General features: G+C 44.2%; 1 protein-coding gene across 4 annotated transcripts in view; it reads right to left on the reverse strand.

Moving 5' to 3' along the window:
* The window catches only part of kiaa1328 (KIAA1328 ortholog), a 218,122-nt gene that overhangs the window by 172,676 nt on the left and 31,055 nt on the right, over nucleotides 1-14,391 (reverse strand). For all 4 annotated transcript variants that reach the window (XR_010962905.1, XM_067984483.1, XM_067984492.1 and 1 more), the window contains one exon: nucleotides 948-1,063. Coding sequence is in view for 3 of the 4 variants with exons in the window: in XM_067984483.1 (XP_067840584.1) it covers nucleotides 948-1,063 (116 nt within the window). In the remaining variant the exon portion in view is untranslated. The remainder of the gene's footprint in view (nucleotides 1-947; nucleotides 1,064-14,391) is intronic.

The following is a 14,391-nucleotide window of genomic DNA, read 5'->3' on the forward strand; positions in this document are numbered from 1 at the left end:
TTTTTAAAAAAAAAATGAGCAATTTGACTGTTCAGTTTTCTGTTCCCACATTCCTCATTGGTATTTTTCAAACTGATATTGATTTGTTCATTTTTAGTTAATCAGCTATTTGATCTGTGACTTAAATAAGTCCTCATTTCAGCCAATCGCTATTTTTTGCCCTACAAAAGCCTGACATTTTATAGGTAATGCCGAAGTGTGGCATTTTCAGGTGTTACTTTTTTTTAAAAAGCGCGACACACCAAATGCATGCCAGGTACAAGACTTCCATTGTATTGATAGTACATAATATGGTAGGGGCTAAAAAACGCATAATCTCAGCCAACTTAAAAATGTATACATTGATGCTTTCTGTTGTAATGTGAATACCTAAATATTGTTTCAATGGGGAAAAATGCTTCAATATTAGTGCTAAAAATTAATTAAATTAAAACTTCAATTTAAAAGATGCTATAAATCAACTCCACAACAAACTTGCCAAATTGCAGCTAAGTTCCTTTGAGTGCCAGTCATGTATATCATTAGCAAAACGTTTTGCACTATGTATAAAGAACAGAAGTCCAATATCTGAGACTTTAATGGCTGCACAAACTGCATGAACACAAATGGGGAACACTGTAAATATGCACAATGTTCTAATTAGATCAAAATGGCCGACTTATAAAATTTGAACTCATCCTTGGGGGAAAGACAACACATTATGATTATTCAACTTGTTTGTTTATAGATGTAGGATTGTGACAGCTCAAATAACCTCAGTCTTATTCCACTAACTCAAAATTAGAGGCTTGCATTGCAAGACTTGGGACTAAAGTGGCTCTGCGCCCTGTCCAATTTGTCTCAAACTATATCTATGTATTCTGAATACATAGAATATATTTGTATTCTGCTATATGTTTAGCACATAATATTGTTAACTTCAAAAATGTTAAACCAGTTAAGGATATCCTCCCGCTCAGTCACAATGAGTTCATTCTGGTTCTCCAGCTCTCTGATTTTCTTTTCAAATGATTCCTGTTCAGTCTTTAATCGCTCCACTGTTTCTTCTTTCTCCTCACTTACTCTAGGTAGACAAGAATATAAAAACACAAGAATTAGGTTTTATACACAAGAGAAGCAGCTAGATTTCTAACTGAAATGTGTTTTCAGCACTTATAACCTTCATTCATGTATTCTGCTTGATGTTTGATGAAAACTGATTACCCTAGTTCCTGAAAAGTGCATTTTTTTTTATTCATTCATTCATGGGATGTGGGCGTCGTTGGCAAGGCCAGCATTTATTGTCCATCCCTAATTGCCCTTGAGAAGGTGGTAGTGAGCCGCCTTCTTGAACTGCTACAATCCGTGTGGTGAAGGAATCCCACAGTGCTGTTCGGTAGGGAGTTCCGGGATTTTGACCCAGCGACGATGGAAGAACAGCGATATATTTCCAAGTCAGTTTATTTGAAAATTTTTAATTATTTGGTTTTGACAAGTTAAATTCCAGAATTGCAACCGAGAGAGAAATAAGGGAGTAGAGAGAAATAAGGGAGTAGAGAGAAATAAGGGAGTAGAGAGAAATAAGGGAGTAGAGAGAAATAAGGGAGTAGAGAGAAATAAGGGAGTAGAGAGAGAAGCTACATGCTAAAACAACATAGCAAACGAAGTGCCACAATTCTGAACTAATATTGTTACAATTAGTCAATGTATCTTGCATTAATTCAATCACTTACAGCTGTAACAGCATGCCCAGGGCGCCCTTTGTCCTGAAGATGTTATGTACAGTACAATAAATATTTTATGCTGATTATTACCAGCATTTTACAAAATCATTGGTCAGCAGAAAATATTTCAGAACCTACTAAGTATTCATAAATGGCAGAAACTGCTCAGTCTAGCTCTTACAGCCCCATTTACACTGCTAATTTACATAATTAGAGCTGTGCAGACTGTTTAAATCCAATCTGCAGTACCTGATAGGTGGAGGGGGCACGGAAAATAGTGCAGTCTGACCTCGCAATTTCTGACAGAATCAGCACCAGAACATCATGCAGGCAGAGGTCCTAGAATTATAAAATCATAGAACGATACAGCACAGGAGGCAGCCACTGGCCCATCATGCCCGTGCCAGCTCTTTGAAAGGGTTATCAAATTAGTCCCACTACCCTGCTCTTTCCCCATAGCCGTGCAAATTTTTCCTTTTCAAGTATATATCCAATTCCCTTTTGAAAGTTACTATTAAATCTGCTTCTGCCACTCTTTCAGGCAGTGCATTCCAGATCATAACAATTCGCTGCGTAAAATAAATTATCCTCATCTCCCCTCTGGTTCTTTTGCCAATTACCTTAAATCTGTGTCCTCTGGTTCCCAATCCTTCTGACACTGGAAACAGTTTGCCTTTATTTACTTTCATCAAAACGCTTCATGATTTTGAACATGTCTATCAAATCTCCCTGAACCTTCTCTGCTCCAAGGAGAACAATTCCACCTTTTCCAGTCTCTCCACATAACTGAAGTCCCTCATCACTGGTATCATTCTAGTAAATCTCCTTTGCAACCTCTCCAAGGCCTTGACATCCTTCAAAAAGTGTGGACACAATACTCCAGCTGGGGCCTATAAAGGTTTAGCATAACTTCCTTGATTTTGTACTCTATGCCTCTATTTATAATGCCCAGGATTCCGTATGCGTTTTTAACAGCCTTATCAACTTGACATGCCACCTTCAAAGATTTGCGTATGTGAATCCCCAGGTTATATTGTCTCTTCTCGTTCTTCCTTCAAAATGCATCACTACACACTTCTCCGCATTAAATTTCATCTGTCCCTGTCTGCCCATTTCACCTGTCTGTCTATGTCCTCCTGAAGTCTGCTACTATCCTCCTCACTGTTTAATACATTTTCAAGTTTTGTGTCATCTGCATACTTAATTATGCTCTTTATACCCAAGTGCAGGTCATTAATATATAACGAAGAGAGAAGTGGTCCTTATACCAAACCCTTGGGGAAACCACTGTATACTTCCTTCCAGTTTGAAGCACCAGTTCACTACTCTCTGCTTTCTCTCCTAGTCAATTGTCTCCTAGTCAATTTCGTATCCACCCAGCAACTGCCCATTTGATCCCATGGGCTTCAATTTTGCTAATAATTCTATTAGGTGGCACTTTATCAAGCACCTTTGGAAGTCCATACACAATATCAACTGCACTACCCTCATCAATACTCTTCATTACTTCATCAAAGAACTCAATCAAGTTTGTCAGACATGATTTGCCTCTAACAAATCTGTGCTGGCTGTCATTTATTAACACATGTTTTTCCAAGTGACAATAAACTTTGACCCGGATTATGGTCTCTAATAAAAGTTTCCCCACCACCGTTAGGCTAACTGGCTTGTAGTTGCCGGGTTTATCCCTCTCCCATTTTTTGAACAGGGATGTAACATTTGCAACCCTCCAGTGCTCTGGCACCACTCCCATATTCAAGGAGAATTGAAAGATTGTAGCCAGAGCCTCCACTATTTCCACCCTTACTTCCCACAGCAACCCAGGATGCATCCCTGCTTTGTGCTTTGAGCGCTGCCAGCTTTTAAGTACCTCTCTTCGTCTATTTTTATCCTATCCACTTTCTCTACCCCCTCTTCTCTTACTGTGACATTGGCAGCATCCTCTTCTTTTTTGAAGACAGATGTAAAGTACTCATTTAGTACCTGAGCCACGCCCTCTGTCTCTACAAGAATTCCTTTTTGGTCCCTAATCGGCCCCACTCTTCCTCTATTATATATATATTTATACACAACTTTTGTGATCCCTTTTATGTTACCTGCTAATCTTTTCTCATACTCTTTTTGCCCCTCTTATTTCCCTTTTCAGTTTTCCTCTACTTTCTGTATTCTGCTTGATGTTCTACTGTGTTATGAACCTGACCTTTATCATAAGCCTCTTTTTCTGTTTCATTTTAATCACAATGTCTTTAGTCATCCAGGGAGCTCTAGGTTTGGATGCCCTTCCTTTCCACCCTCATAGAAATACGTCCTGCCCCTCCTCACTTCCAAAGGTGCAATGGCGTGGCAGAATTTCAGGCTCCTTGGCTCTGCATTGACTGGGGAGCACTAAGGAGGGAAGACATGGAGGCTCGCAACTTCTACTCATCATAATGAAAGAGGGCTGGCACAGCACCCTATACTGAACATACCTTGATGTGGAGATGCCGGTGATGGACTGGGGTTGACAATTGTAAACAATTTTACAACACCAAGTTATAGTCCAGCAATTTTATTTTAAATTCACAAGCTTTCGGAGGCTTCCTCCTTCGTCAGGTGAACGATGTGAAAATGAACATACCTTGAAAGTATAGGTGTACCAGGTAGAATAGCCATAGTAAGTTTTTAATATGTGGATATATATTTTAAAGATTGATTCTGCAGTGGTTGTAATGGATTTACAAGGACCCAACGTACCTCACCACTAACAAGCTGTAAAAATTTCTCCAGCTTTGACTAACAATGCTAGTAGAATGGCAGCCAAAAGGTCACATTCCTATACATATTCTGGTGCAACAGTATCCTACAATCGTCCCAGCAAAGTTATCACAGATGACTTGAGGAAGATTCCTGACAGATTGATGATGTCATTTCTATGCACTCCTCAGCTATCTGCCTCGACCATCTATCTGGTCCTCAAATCAACCATTATACCCTGCAAGATGTGTCTGTAGATATTTGAGCTGGATTATAACTGGCCCTGTACAATTTAAACACTTTTTTAAAATGAGAAACCCGTGCTCTTTTCTCATAGCTATGTGAAAGTAATTATGTGCTTGATCTCCATTTCAAAAGATCTGGCATTGGATTCAAAGCACAGATTTCAACCTTCATCACCTGTCGGGTTGCACTACATTTCAATAATTCAGGCAGTAAGATAAGCAAACGCGCACACACACAATTAGCCACCAGCTATCTACTATCAGTGGTCTTCAGAGAAACGTTTTCCTAGTCCCAAATTATCAACAAAAACTAAGTCGAGTGGAGCCAGGGTATTTGGCATACAACTGAGGATGTTCTAGGCATCCAATGCTATCTACATGTTATAAAATGGAATCCTTGCCATTAATTCTGATTTGTACATTCTTGACAATGACATAGTTAGGTACATAGGTGCAAACACATTGGGGAGTGGTTAATGGTAATTACAATTCTGGTTCTTTACTGTTGCCATGGGGAATATTAGGAAACAGATAAGAACCAAAAAATACAAAAAAGAGCCATTCAGCACCATCACCACCTCCACTCAATTTATTTAACATCCTGAATGAAGAAAAGCTACATAGGGTAAAAAGTAACTTGTTCTGATTTATAATTAAATGCCTTTAAGACCCATCCTCATTTTTGATTAACCTAACATAACATTTCAGATTGAATGGCTAATCAGTGGATGGTTAATAATTTCTTCCATCAATCACCTTTTTCAAAATAGGTCTCTTTAAAATTGCCTGCTTCAGGTACCAAATGGGTGTTACCTTATGTTTACCCACATTTTAGCTGTCAGTCTTTAAATCAATCACTTAATTTGCCCATAGCCCACTGAATACATGAGAAATAGGAGTAGGAGAAGGCCTTATGGCCCCTCAAGCCTGCTCTGCCATTCAATAAGATCATGGCTGACCTTTGGCCTCAACTCCACTTTCCTGTCCGATCCTCACATCCCTTGATTCCCCCAGAGTCCAAAAATTGATCTTTTTTTTATTCGTTCACGGGATGTGGGCGTCGCTGGCGAGGCCAGCATTTATTGCCCATCCCTAATTGCCCTCGAGAAGGTGGTGGTGAGCCGCCTTCTTGAACCGCTGCAGTCCGTGTGGTGACGGTTCTCCCACAGTGCTGTTAGGAAGGGAGTTCCAGGATTTTGACCCAGCGACAATGAAGGAACGGCGATATATTTCCAAGTCGGGATGGTGTGTGACTTGGAGGGGAACGTGCAGGTGGTGTTGTTCCCATGTGCCTGCTGCTCTTGTCCTTCTAGGTGGTAGAGGTCGCAGGTTTGGGAGGTGCTGTCGAAGAAGCCTTGGCGAGTTGCTGAAGTTCATCCTGTGGATGGTGCACACTGCAGCCACAGTGCATCGGTGATGAAGGGAGTGAATGTTTAGGGTGGTGGATGGGGTGCCAATCAAGCGGGCTGCTTTATCTTGGATGGTGTCGAGCTTCTTTAGTGTTGTTGGAGCTGCACTCATCCAGGCAAGTGGAGAGTATTCCATCACACTCCTGACTTGTGCCTTGTAGATGGTGGAAAGGCTTTGGGGAGTCAGGAGGTGAGTCACTCGCCGCAGAATACCCAGCCTCTGACCTGCTCTCGTAGCCACAGTATTTATATGGCTGGTCCAGTTAAGTTTCTGGTCAATGGTGACCCCCAGGATGTTGATGGTGGGGGGTTCGGCGATGGTAATGCCGTTGAATGTCAAGGGGAGGTGGTTAGACTCTCTCTTGTTGGAGATGGTCATTGCCTGGCACTTATCTGGCGCGAATGTTACTTGCCACTTATGAGCCCAAGCCTGGACGTTGTCCAGGTCTTGCTGCATGCGGGCTCGGACTGCTTCATTATTTTTTGAGGGGTTGCAAATGGAACTGAACACTGTGCAGTCATCAGCAAACATCCCCATTTCTGACCTTATGATGGAGGGAAGGTCATTGATGAAGCAGCTGAAAATGGTTGGGCCTAGGACACTGCCCCGAGGAACTCCTGCAGCAATGTCCTGGGGCTAAGATGATTGGCCTCCAACAACCACTACCATCTTCCTTTGTGCTAAGTATGACTCCAGCCACTGGAGAGTTTTCCCCCTGATTCCCATTGACTTCAGTTTTACTAGGGCGCCTTGGTGCCACACTCGGTCAAATGCTGCCTTGATGTCAAGGGCAGTCACTCTCACCTCACCTCTGGAATTCAGCTCTTTTGTCCATGTTTGGACCAAGGCTGTAATGAGGTCTGGAGCCGAGTGGTCCTGGCAGAACCCAAACTGAGCATCGGTGAGCAGGTTATTGGTGAGTAAGTGCCGCTTGATAGCACTGTCGACGACACCTTCCATCACTTTGCTGATGATTGAGAGTAGACTGATGGGGCGGTATTCACAGCCCTCTGGGGTAGAGAATTCCAAAGATTCACAACCCTCTGAGTGATAAATTCCTCATCTCAGTCTTAAATGGCTGACCCCTTATCCTGAGACTATGCCCCCTCATTCTAGACTCTCAAGCCAGGGGAAATAACCTCTCAGCATCGAATGCCATCACTCTCCCCTATAAGGCCAACTAGCCACAACTTGGTATCAATAAATTTTATATTACTTACGCACCACTTTCATCAATCAATCAGTATAATTGAAAAGTCTTATGCTTGGCATGCGTCTATTGTGTTACACAACTCAAAGGAGCATGCATCCTGGGAAAGTGAAACATAATTGGCTCAAATAACCATTATCAAAGTTAACCACACTAACTGACTCAAATATTCCACTCAATCTGTGGGAACCAATCACAATCCAGTACCATTCACTAGACCAGTTGGAAGATCCAGGCAACAACCCCCCATCCCTCGAGTGCTGTCAGGTCACAGTCCTACCCTCCATTCCTCAAAAGCTGCTTGACCTAGGACTCCTTCCTCCCCTCTTATGTGCTCCCTTTCAGAGTACTCCAAGGCCACATTTTCCCTCCCCTCCCAAGTGCTTGTTTCCAGAGTATAGCATGACCCTAGACCCGACCCCCCCCCCCACCAACAACCAAAGTGGCAGGCCCCAGACCTTACCCCCAAATGGTAGCAGAGTCCAGGCCAACTTCCTTTCTAAAATCCTGCCCAACGCCAAGCTGCACACTCCCCCATCCTGTGACTCTTCTACTCCATCTCTTGCACTTTCATGCTCCAGGCTCCCCTCAGACTCTGAGCCTCAACACCAATTTCCAACATCCGATAGTCTCTCTCACCTGTACATGTCCCACCAACTCCTATTCCTGTCCCCATTCGCTCCCAGTACCTAGCTCCAATCAAATCCATGTTGGCTTCCATTTTGATACAAATCTTGGCAGTTCAACAAAGGTGTAACATCGAACCATTAAGGAACATTTGTGAGAGCCAGATATACAAAAAACATGGAGATATTGTGAAGAGAGGACACACAACAAAGTAAAAGAATAAGAAAAAAAGTCACAGGGTGGATATGAATCCAAAAAAGAATGTTCCCCAATTCAGCATTCAGCTGTTTCTTAAATGATTTTAGTCTTTATTATCCTATCCAGAAATCAGTGTGTAAAACTTCTTTCTGGCATGAGTCCTAAATTTCACGGGTTTGAACGTGTGCCTTCTGTCCTACTGTCAGTTTAATGTGAATTAATGAGCCAGATTTAACTTTACTACACCATTTATCATATATCTCAAGGTCCACTCTGACTCACCTCCTTTCAAGGGTAAATAGCCCATTTTCCACCAGTCTCTTCTCATAATCCAGTTCTCCAACAACAGGGTTCAGAATTATTGCTATTCTCCACATTACCTCCAAGGTTCAACTGTATTTCAGTAACCAGACCAAAAGGTATGGACTGACCATAGCATTGTCCGGCTCAAACATAACTTCCTGATTTGTACTGTACTGTTTAGGCTACATTCGATTTGCTGCTCCAGTGACTGGAAATGTTAAGTGCTAAATCACTACACCTCTTTCAACTTCACCCTCCACAGTTTTGATGACCAATTTCTCTTCCAGTGTGCAATACTTTATACTTGTCCACATTACTGTTCTGCCAAATGAAATAGTTTTATCTGACTCATTTCATAGGTCCCTGGCCACCTCAAGTTCAATTGTCCCCAATTTAGTACTGTCAGTGAATTTGATCAGTTTGCTTTGAGCTTCTGAATCCGACAATAAATAAAAGGATACAGCATAATGAAACAACGTGGCAAACAGAAAGAGAAAAAGGAGTACAGAGATAGAAAGTGGCATACAAAAAATTAGAGTGGAAAGCAGAGAAACAGTAACAGAAACAAACACTTTTTTTTAACATTTGTTCGTGGGACACGAATGACGCTGGCAAGGTCACATTTATTGCCCATCCACAATGATGGCAGAGTCCAGCACGTGAGTGCAAAAGACAAGGCTGAAGCGTTTGCAACCATCTTCAGCCAGAAGTGCCGAGTGGATGATCCATCTCGGCCTCCCCCCAATATCCCCACCATCACAAAATCCAGTCTTCAGCCAATTTGATTCACTCCATGTGATATCAAGAAACAGCTGAGTGCACTGGATACAGCAAAGGCTATGGGTCCCGACAACATCCCGGCTGTAGTGCTGAAGACTTGTGTTCAAGAACAAGCCGTGCCTCTAGCCAAGCTGTTCCAGTACAGCTACAACACTGGCATCTACCCGACAATGTGGAAAATTGTCCAGGTATGTCCTGTCCACAAAAAGCAGGATAAATCCAATCCGGCCAATTACCACCCCATCAGTCTACTCTCAATCATCAGAAAAGCGATGGAAGGTGCCGTCGACAGTGCTATCAAGTGGCACTTACTCACCATTAACCTGCTCACCACCAATGCTCAGTTTGTGTTCCGCCAGGACCACTCAGCTCCAGACCTCATTACAGCCTTGGTCCAAACATGGACAATAGAGCTGAATTCCAGAGGTGAGAGTGACTGCCCTTGACATCAAGGCAGCATTTGACCGAGTGTGGTGCCGAGGAGCCCTAGTAAAATTGAAGTCAATGGGAATCAGGGGGAAAACTCTCCAGTGGCTGGAGTCGTACCTAGCACAAAGGAAAATGGCAGTGGTTGTTGGAGGCCAATCATCTCAGCCCCAGGACATTGCTGCAGGAGTTCCTCAGGGCAGTGTCCGAACCCCAACCATCTTCAGTTGCTTCATCAATGACCTTCCCTCCATCATAAGGTCAGAAATGGGGATGCTTGCTGATGATTGCACAGTGTTCAGTTCCATTCGCAACCCCTCAGATAATGAAGCAGTCCATGCCCGCATGCAGCAAGACCTGGACAACATCCAGGCTTGGGCTCATAAGTGGCAAGTAACATTCGCACCAGACAAGTGCCAGGCAATGACCATCTCCAACAAGAGAGAGTCTAACCACCTCCCCTTCACATTCAACGGCATTACCATCGGCGAATCCCACACCATCAACATCCTGGGGGTCACCATTGACCAGAAACTTAACTGGACCAGCCACATAAATACTGTGGCTACAAGAGCAGGTCAGAGCTGGGTATTCTGTGGCGAGTGACTCACCTCCTGACTCCCCAAAGCCTTTCCACCATCTACAAGGCATAAGTCAGGAGTGTGATGGCATACTCTCCACTTGCCTGGATGAGTGCAGCTCCAACAACACTCAAGAAGCTCAACACCATCCAGGACAAAGAAGCCCGCTTGATTGGCACCCCATCCACCACCCTAAATATTCACTCCCTTCACCACCGGCGCACCGTGGCTACAGTGTGTACCATCTACAGGATGCACTGCAGCAACTCGCCAAGGCTTCTTCGACAGCACATCCAAGGCTAATGACCTCTACCACCTAGAAGGACAAGTGCAACAGGCACATGGGAACACCACCTGCACGTTCCCCTCCAAGTCACACACCATCCCAACTTGGAAATATATTGAACCAGGAACACTTCTCACCACGATGGACGTCTCAGCACTATACACCAGTATCCCCCACGATGACGGCATCGCTGCGACAGCATCAATACTCAACACCAACAACAGCCAATCTCCAGACGCCATCCTACAACTCATCCGCTTCATCCTGGATCACAATGTCTTCACCTTCAATAACCAGTTCTTCACCCAAACACACGGAACAGCCATGGGGACCAAATTCGCACCCCAATACGCCAACATTTTCATGCACAAGTTCGAGCAGGACTTCTTCACTGCACAGGACCTCCAACCAACACTATACACCAGATACATCGACGACATTTTCTTTCTATGGACCCACGGTGAGGAATCACTAAAGAGACTACACGATAACATCAACAAGTTCCATCCCACCATCAAGCTCACCATGGACTACTCCTCAGAATCAGTTTCTTTCTTGGACACACGAATCTCCATCAAAGACGGGCACCTCAGCACCTCACTCTACCGCAAGCCCACGGACAATCTCGCAATGCTCCACTTTTCCAGCTTCCACCCTAACCACGTCAAAGAGGCCATCCCCTATGGACAGGCCCTGCGAATACACAGGGTCTGCTCAGACGAGGAGGAACGCGATGGACACCTACAGACGCTGAAAGACACCCTAGTAAGAACGGGATATGATGCTCGACTCATCGATTGACAGTTCCGACGGGCCACAGCGAAAAATCGCGTAGACCTCCTCAGAAGACTAACACGGGACGCAACCAACAGAGTACCCTTTGTCGTCCAGTACTTCCCCGGAGCGGAGAAACTACGCCATGTTCTCCGCAGCCTTCAACATGTCATCAATGATGACGAACACCTCGCTATGGCCATCCCCACACCTCCACTACTCGCCTTTAAACAGCCACCCAACCTCAAACAAACCATCGTTCGCAGCAAATTACCCAGCCTTCAGGAGAACAGTGTCCACGACACCACACAACCCTGCCACGGTAACCTCTGCAAGACATGCCAGATCATCGACACAGATACCACCATCACACGAGAGGACACCACCCACCAGGTGCACGGTTCATACTCCTGTGACTCGGCCAACGTTGTCTACCTCATACGTTGCAGGAAAGGATGCCCCAGAGCATGGTACATTGGCGAGACCATGCAGACGCTGCGACAACGGATGAACGGACACCGCGCAACAATCGCCAAACAGGAGGGTTCTCTCCCTGTCGGGGAACACTTCAGCAGTCATGGACATTCAGCCACCGACCTTCGGGTAAGCATACTCCAAGGCGGCCTTCGAGACACGCGACAACGCAAAATCGTCGAGCAGAAATTAATAGCCAAGTTCCGCACCCATGAGGACGGCCTCAACCGGGATCTTGGGTTCATGTCACACTACATGTAACCCCACCAGCGAACAAATGTTATCTGTTTTTAATATAACGGGTCATTGACTGTCTCTCTCTCTCTCTCTTTTTTTTTTGGGGGGTTGTATATTCAGTGGCCTTTTAGATGACACCTTTCTGTCTGCTCACTGTGATTGCCTTGGCAACGGGCAGTAATCACCAGGCATTGTTATGTGATCTTAAAATGCGAAGGATTCGAAATTGTCATTTCCACACCGCCTGAGGAAGGGGAAAGCCCCCGAAAGCTTGTGGGATTAAAAATAAAATCGTTGGACTATAACTTGGTGTTGTAAAATTGTCTACAATTGGAAATATATTGCCATTCCTTCATCGTCGCTGGGTCAAAATCCTGGAACTCCAAATCTAACAGCACTGTGGGAGAACCTTCACCACACGGACTGCAGCGGTTCAAGGCGGCGGCTCACCACCACCTTCTCAAGGGCAATCAGGGATGGGCAATAAATGCTGGCCTTGCCAGCGACGCCCACATCCCATGAATGAATTAAAAAAAAACTGAGAAGGGGGTGAGGAGTGTTCGTCTTGAACCACTGTACTTCCTGTGGTATTGGTAATTCCACAAGGAGGCTAGATAGAGAATTCCAGCATTTTAGCCAAACAACGATAAAGGAATAGCAATATATGCCCTTAGATGGAATTTGGGGACAAGGGATACCTACATTTAATAACCATTTCGAGACCTTTTACAACAAACTTATAACATATTTAAATAATCATTTGAAAATACTTTGCAGTAAGCGAAATGTTGAAAACACCAGTCAGCTAAATCATGGATGATTGATTTCATCAAGGGGACATACCTTTGACAAGTAGTTGATAAACCCTACACAATGGGACACAAATAAGCACATGATGGTCAAGAGGGCCTACCTTACAGCATTCCTGGCTAACCCTACACAATGAGACACAGGTAAGCAAAAAGCTGAAAACAGCAGCTGGCACCTTTAACCAGTACTTGAAATAACTCTTTACAATGAACATTGCTGTTTTCTTCAGCCTGTCAGCTAAAATGTAACTAGTTTTGATTAATATTAAGAAGCAAGAATTGAAACCAAGTTAATCAACAAGAGCCTTGTGAACAAGTATGCTCACAGCCAAGATGAAGTAGTCGGAAAAAATGGTACAAATTCTGAGAGCTCAGGTCAAGTTTTTTAGATTAGCTTAGAAGGGCCGAAGTGTCTCTCGACTATCAGAGAAGGTGACTCCATAGTCCTCTACTACTCGAGAATTTAAGGTAAAAGCTACCTTGATAATTGGTGGATATTCTGTCTAAGTGCTTTTAAAAATTATAATTTTTACCTTTTTAAGAACTGTTAATGTTGCGATTGACCGGTCTCACCAGCTGTAGATTGCAAATTGTTTCATCAATAAACCTCGTATAGTTTTTATATTGTCTCGCACAATCTTCTGTATCACTAACTCGTGAACCCCATCTCTGTACACTCTTTTGGTGAAGAGGTACATTACTGAGGAGAAACCCCCAGACCCTCACAATATCTAGGATATTACAATCTGGCTGGAATTTGCTAAAAACGCCATAGAGTCATACAGCACGGATAGAGGCCCTTCGGCCCATCGTGTCCACGCCGGCCATCAAGCCCTGTCTAATCTAATCCCATATTCCAGCATTTGGTCCGTAGCCTTGTATGCTATGGCATTTCAAGTGCTCATCCAAATGCTTCTTGAATGTTGTGAGGGTTCCTGCCTCCACAACCCTTTCAGGCAGTGAGTTCCAGACTCCAACCACCCTCTGGGTGAAAAAGTTCTTTCTCAAATCCCCTCTAAACCTCCCGCCTTTTACCTTGAATCTATGCCCCCTTGTTATAGAACCCTCAATGAAGGGAAAAAGCTCCTTAGTATCCATCCTATCTGTGCCCCTCATAATTTTGTACACCTCAATCATGTCCCCCCTCAGCCTCCTCTGCTCCAAGGAAAACAAACCCAATCTTCCCAGTCTCTCTTCATAGCTGAAGCGCTCCAGCCCTGGTAACATCCTGGTGAATCTCCTCTGCACCCTCTCCAAAGCGATCACATCCTTCCTGTAGTGTGGCGACCAGAACTGCACACAGTACTCCAGCTGTGGCCTAACCAGTGTTTTATACAGCTCCATCATAACCTCCTTGCTCTTATATTCTATGCCTCGGCTAATAAAGGCAAGTATCCCATATGCCTTCTTTACCACCTTATCTACCTGTTCCGCCGCCTTCAGGGATCTGTGAACTTGCACACCAAGATCCCTCTGACCCTCTGTCTTGCCTAGGGTCCTCCCATTCATTGTGTATTCCCTTGCCTTGTTAGTCCCTCCAAAGTGCATCACCTCGCACTTTTCCGGGTTAAATTCCATTTGCCACTGTTCCGCCC

This window comes from Heptranchias perlo, chromosome 1 (genome assembly GCF_035084215.1).
Source record: "Heptranchias perlo isolate sHepPer1 chromosome 1, sHepPer1.hap1, whole genome shotgun sequence".
NCBI lineage: Eukaryota > Metazoa > Chordata > Chondrichthyes > Hexanchiformes > Hexanchidae > Heptranchias > Heptranchias perlo.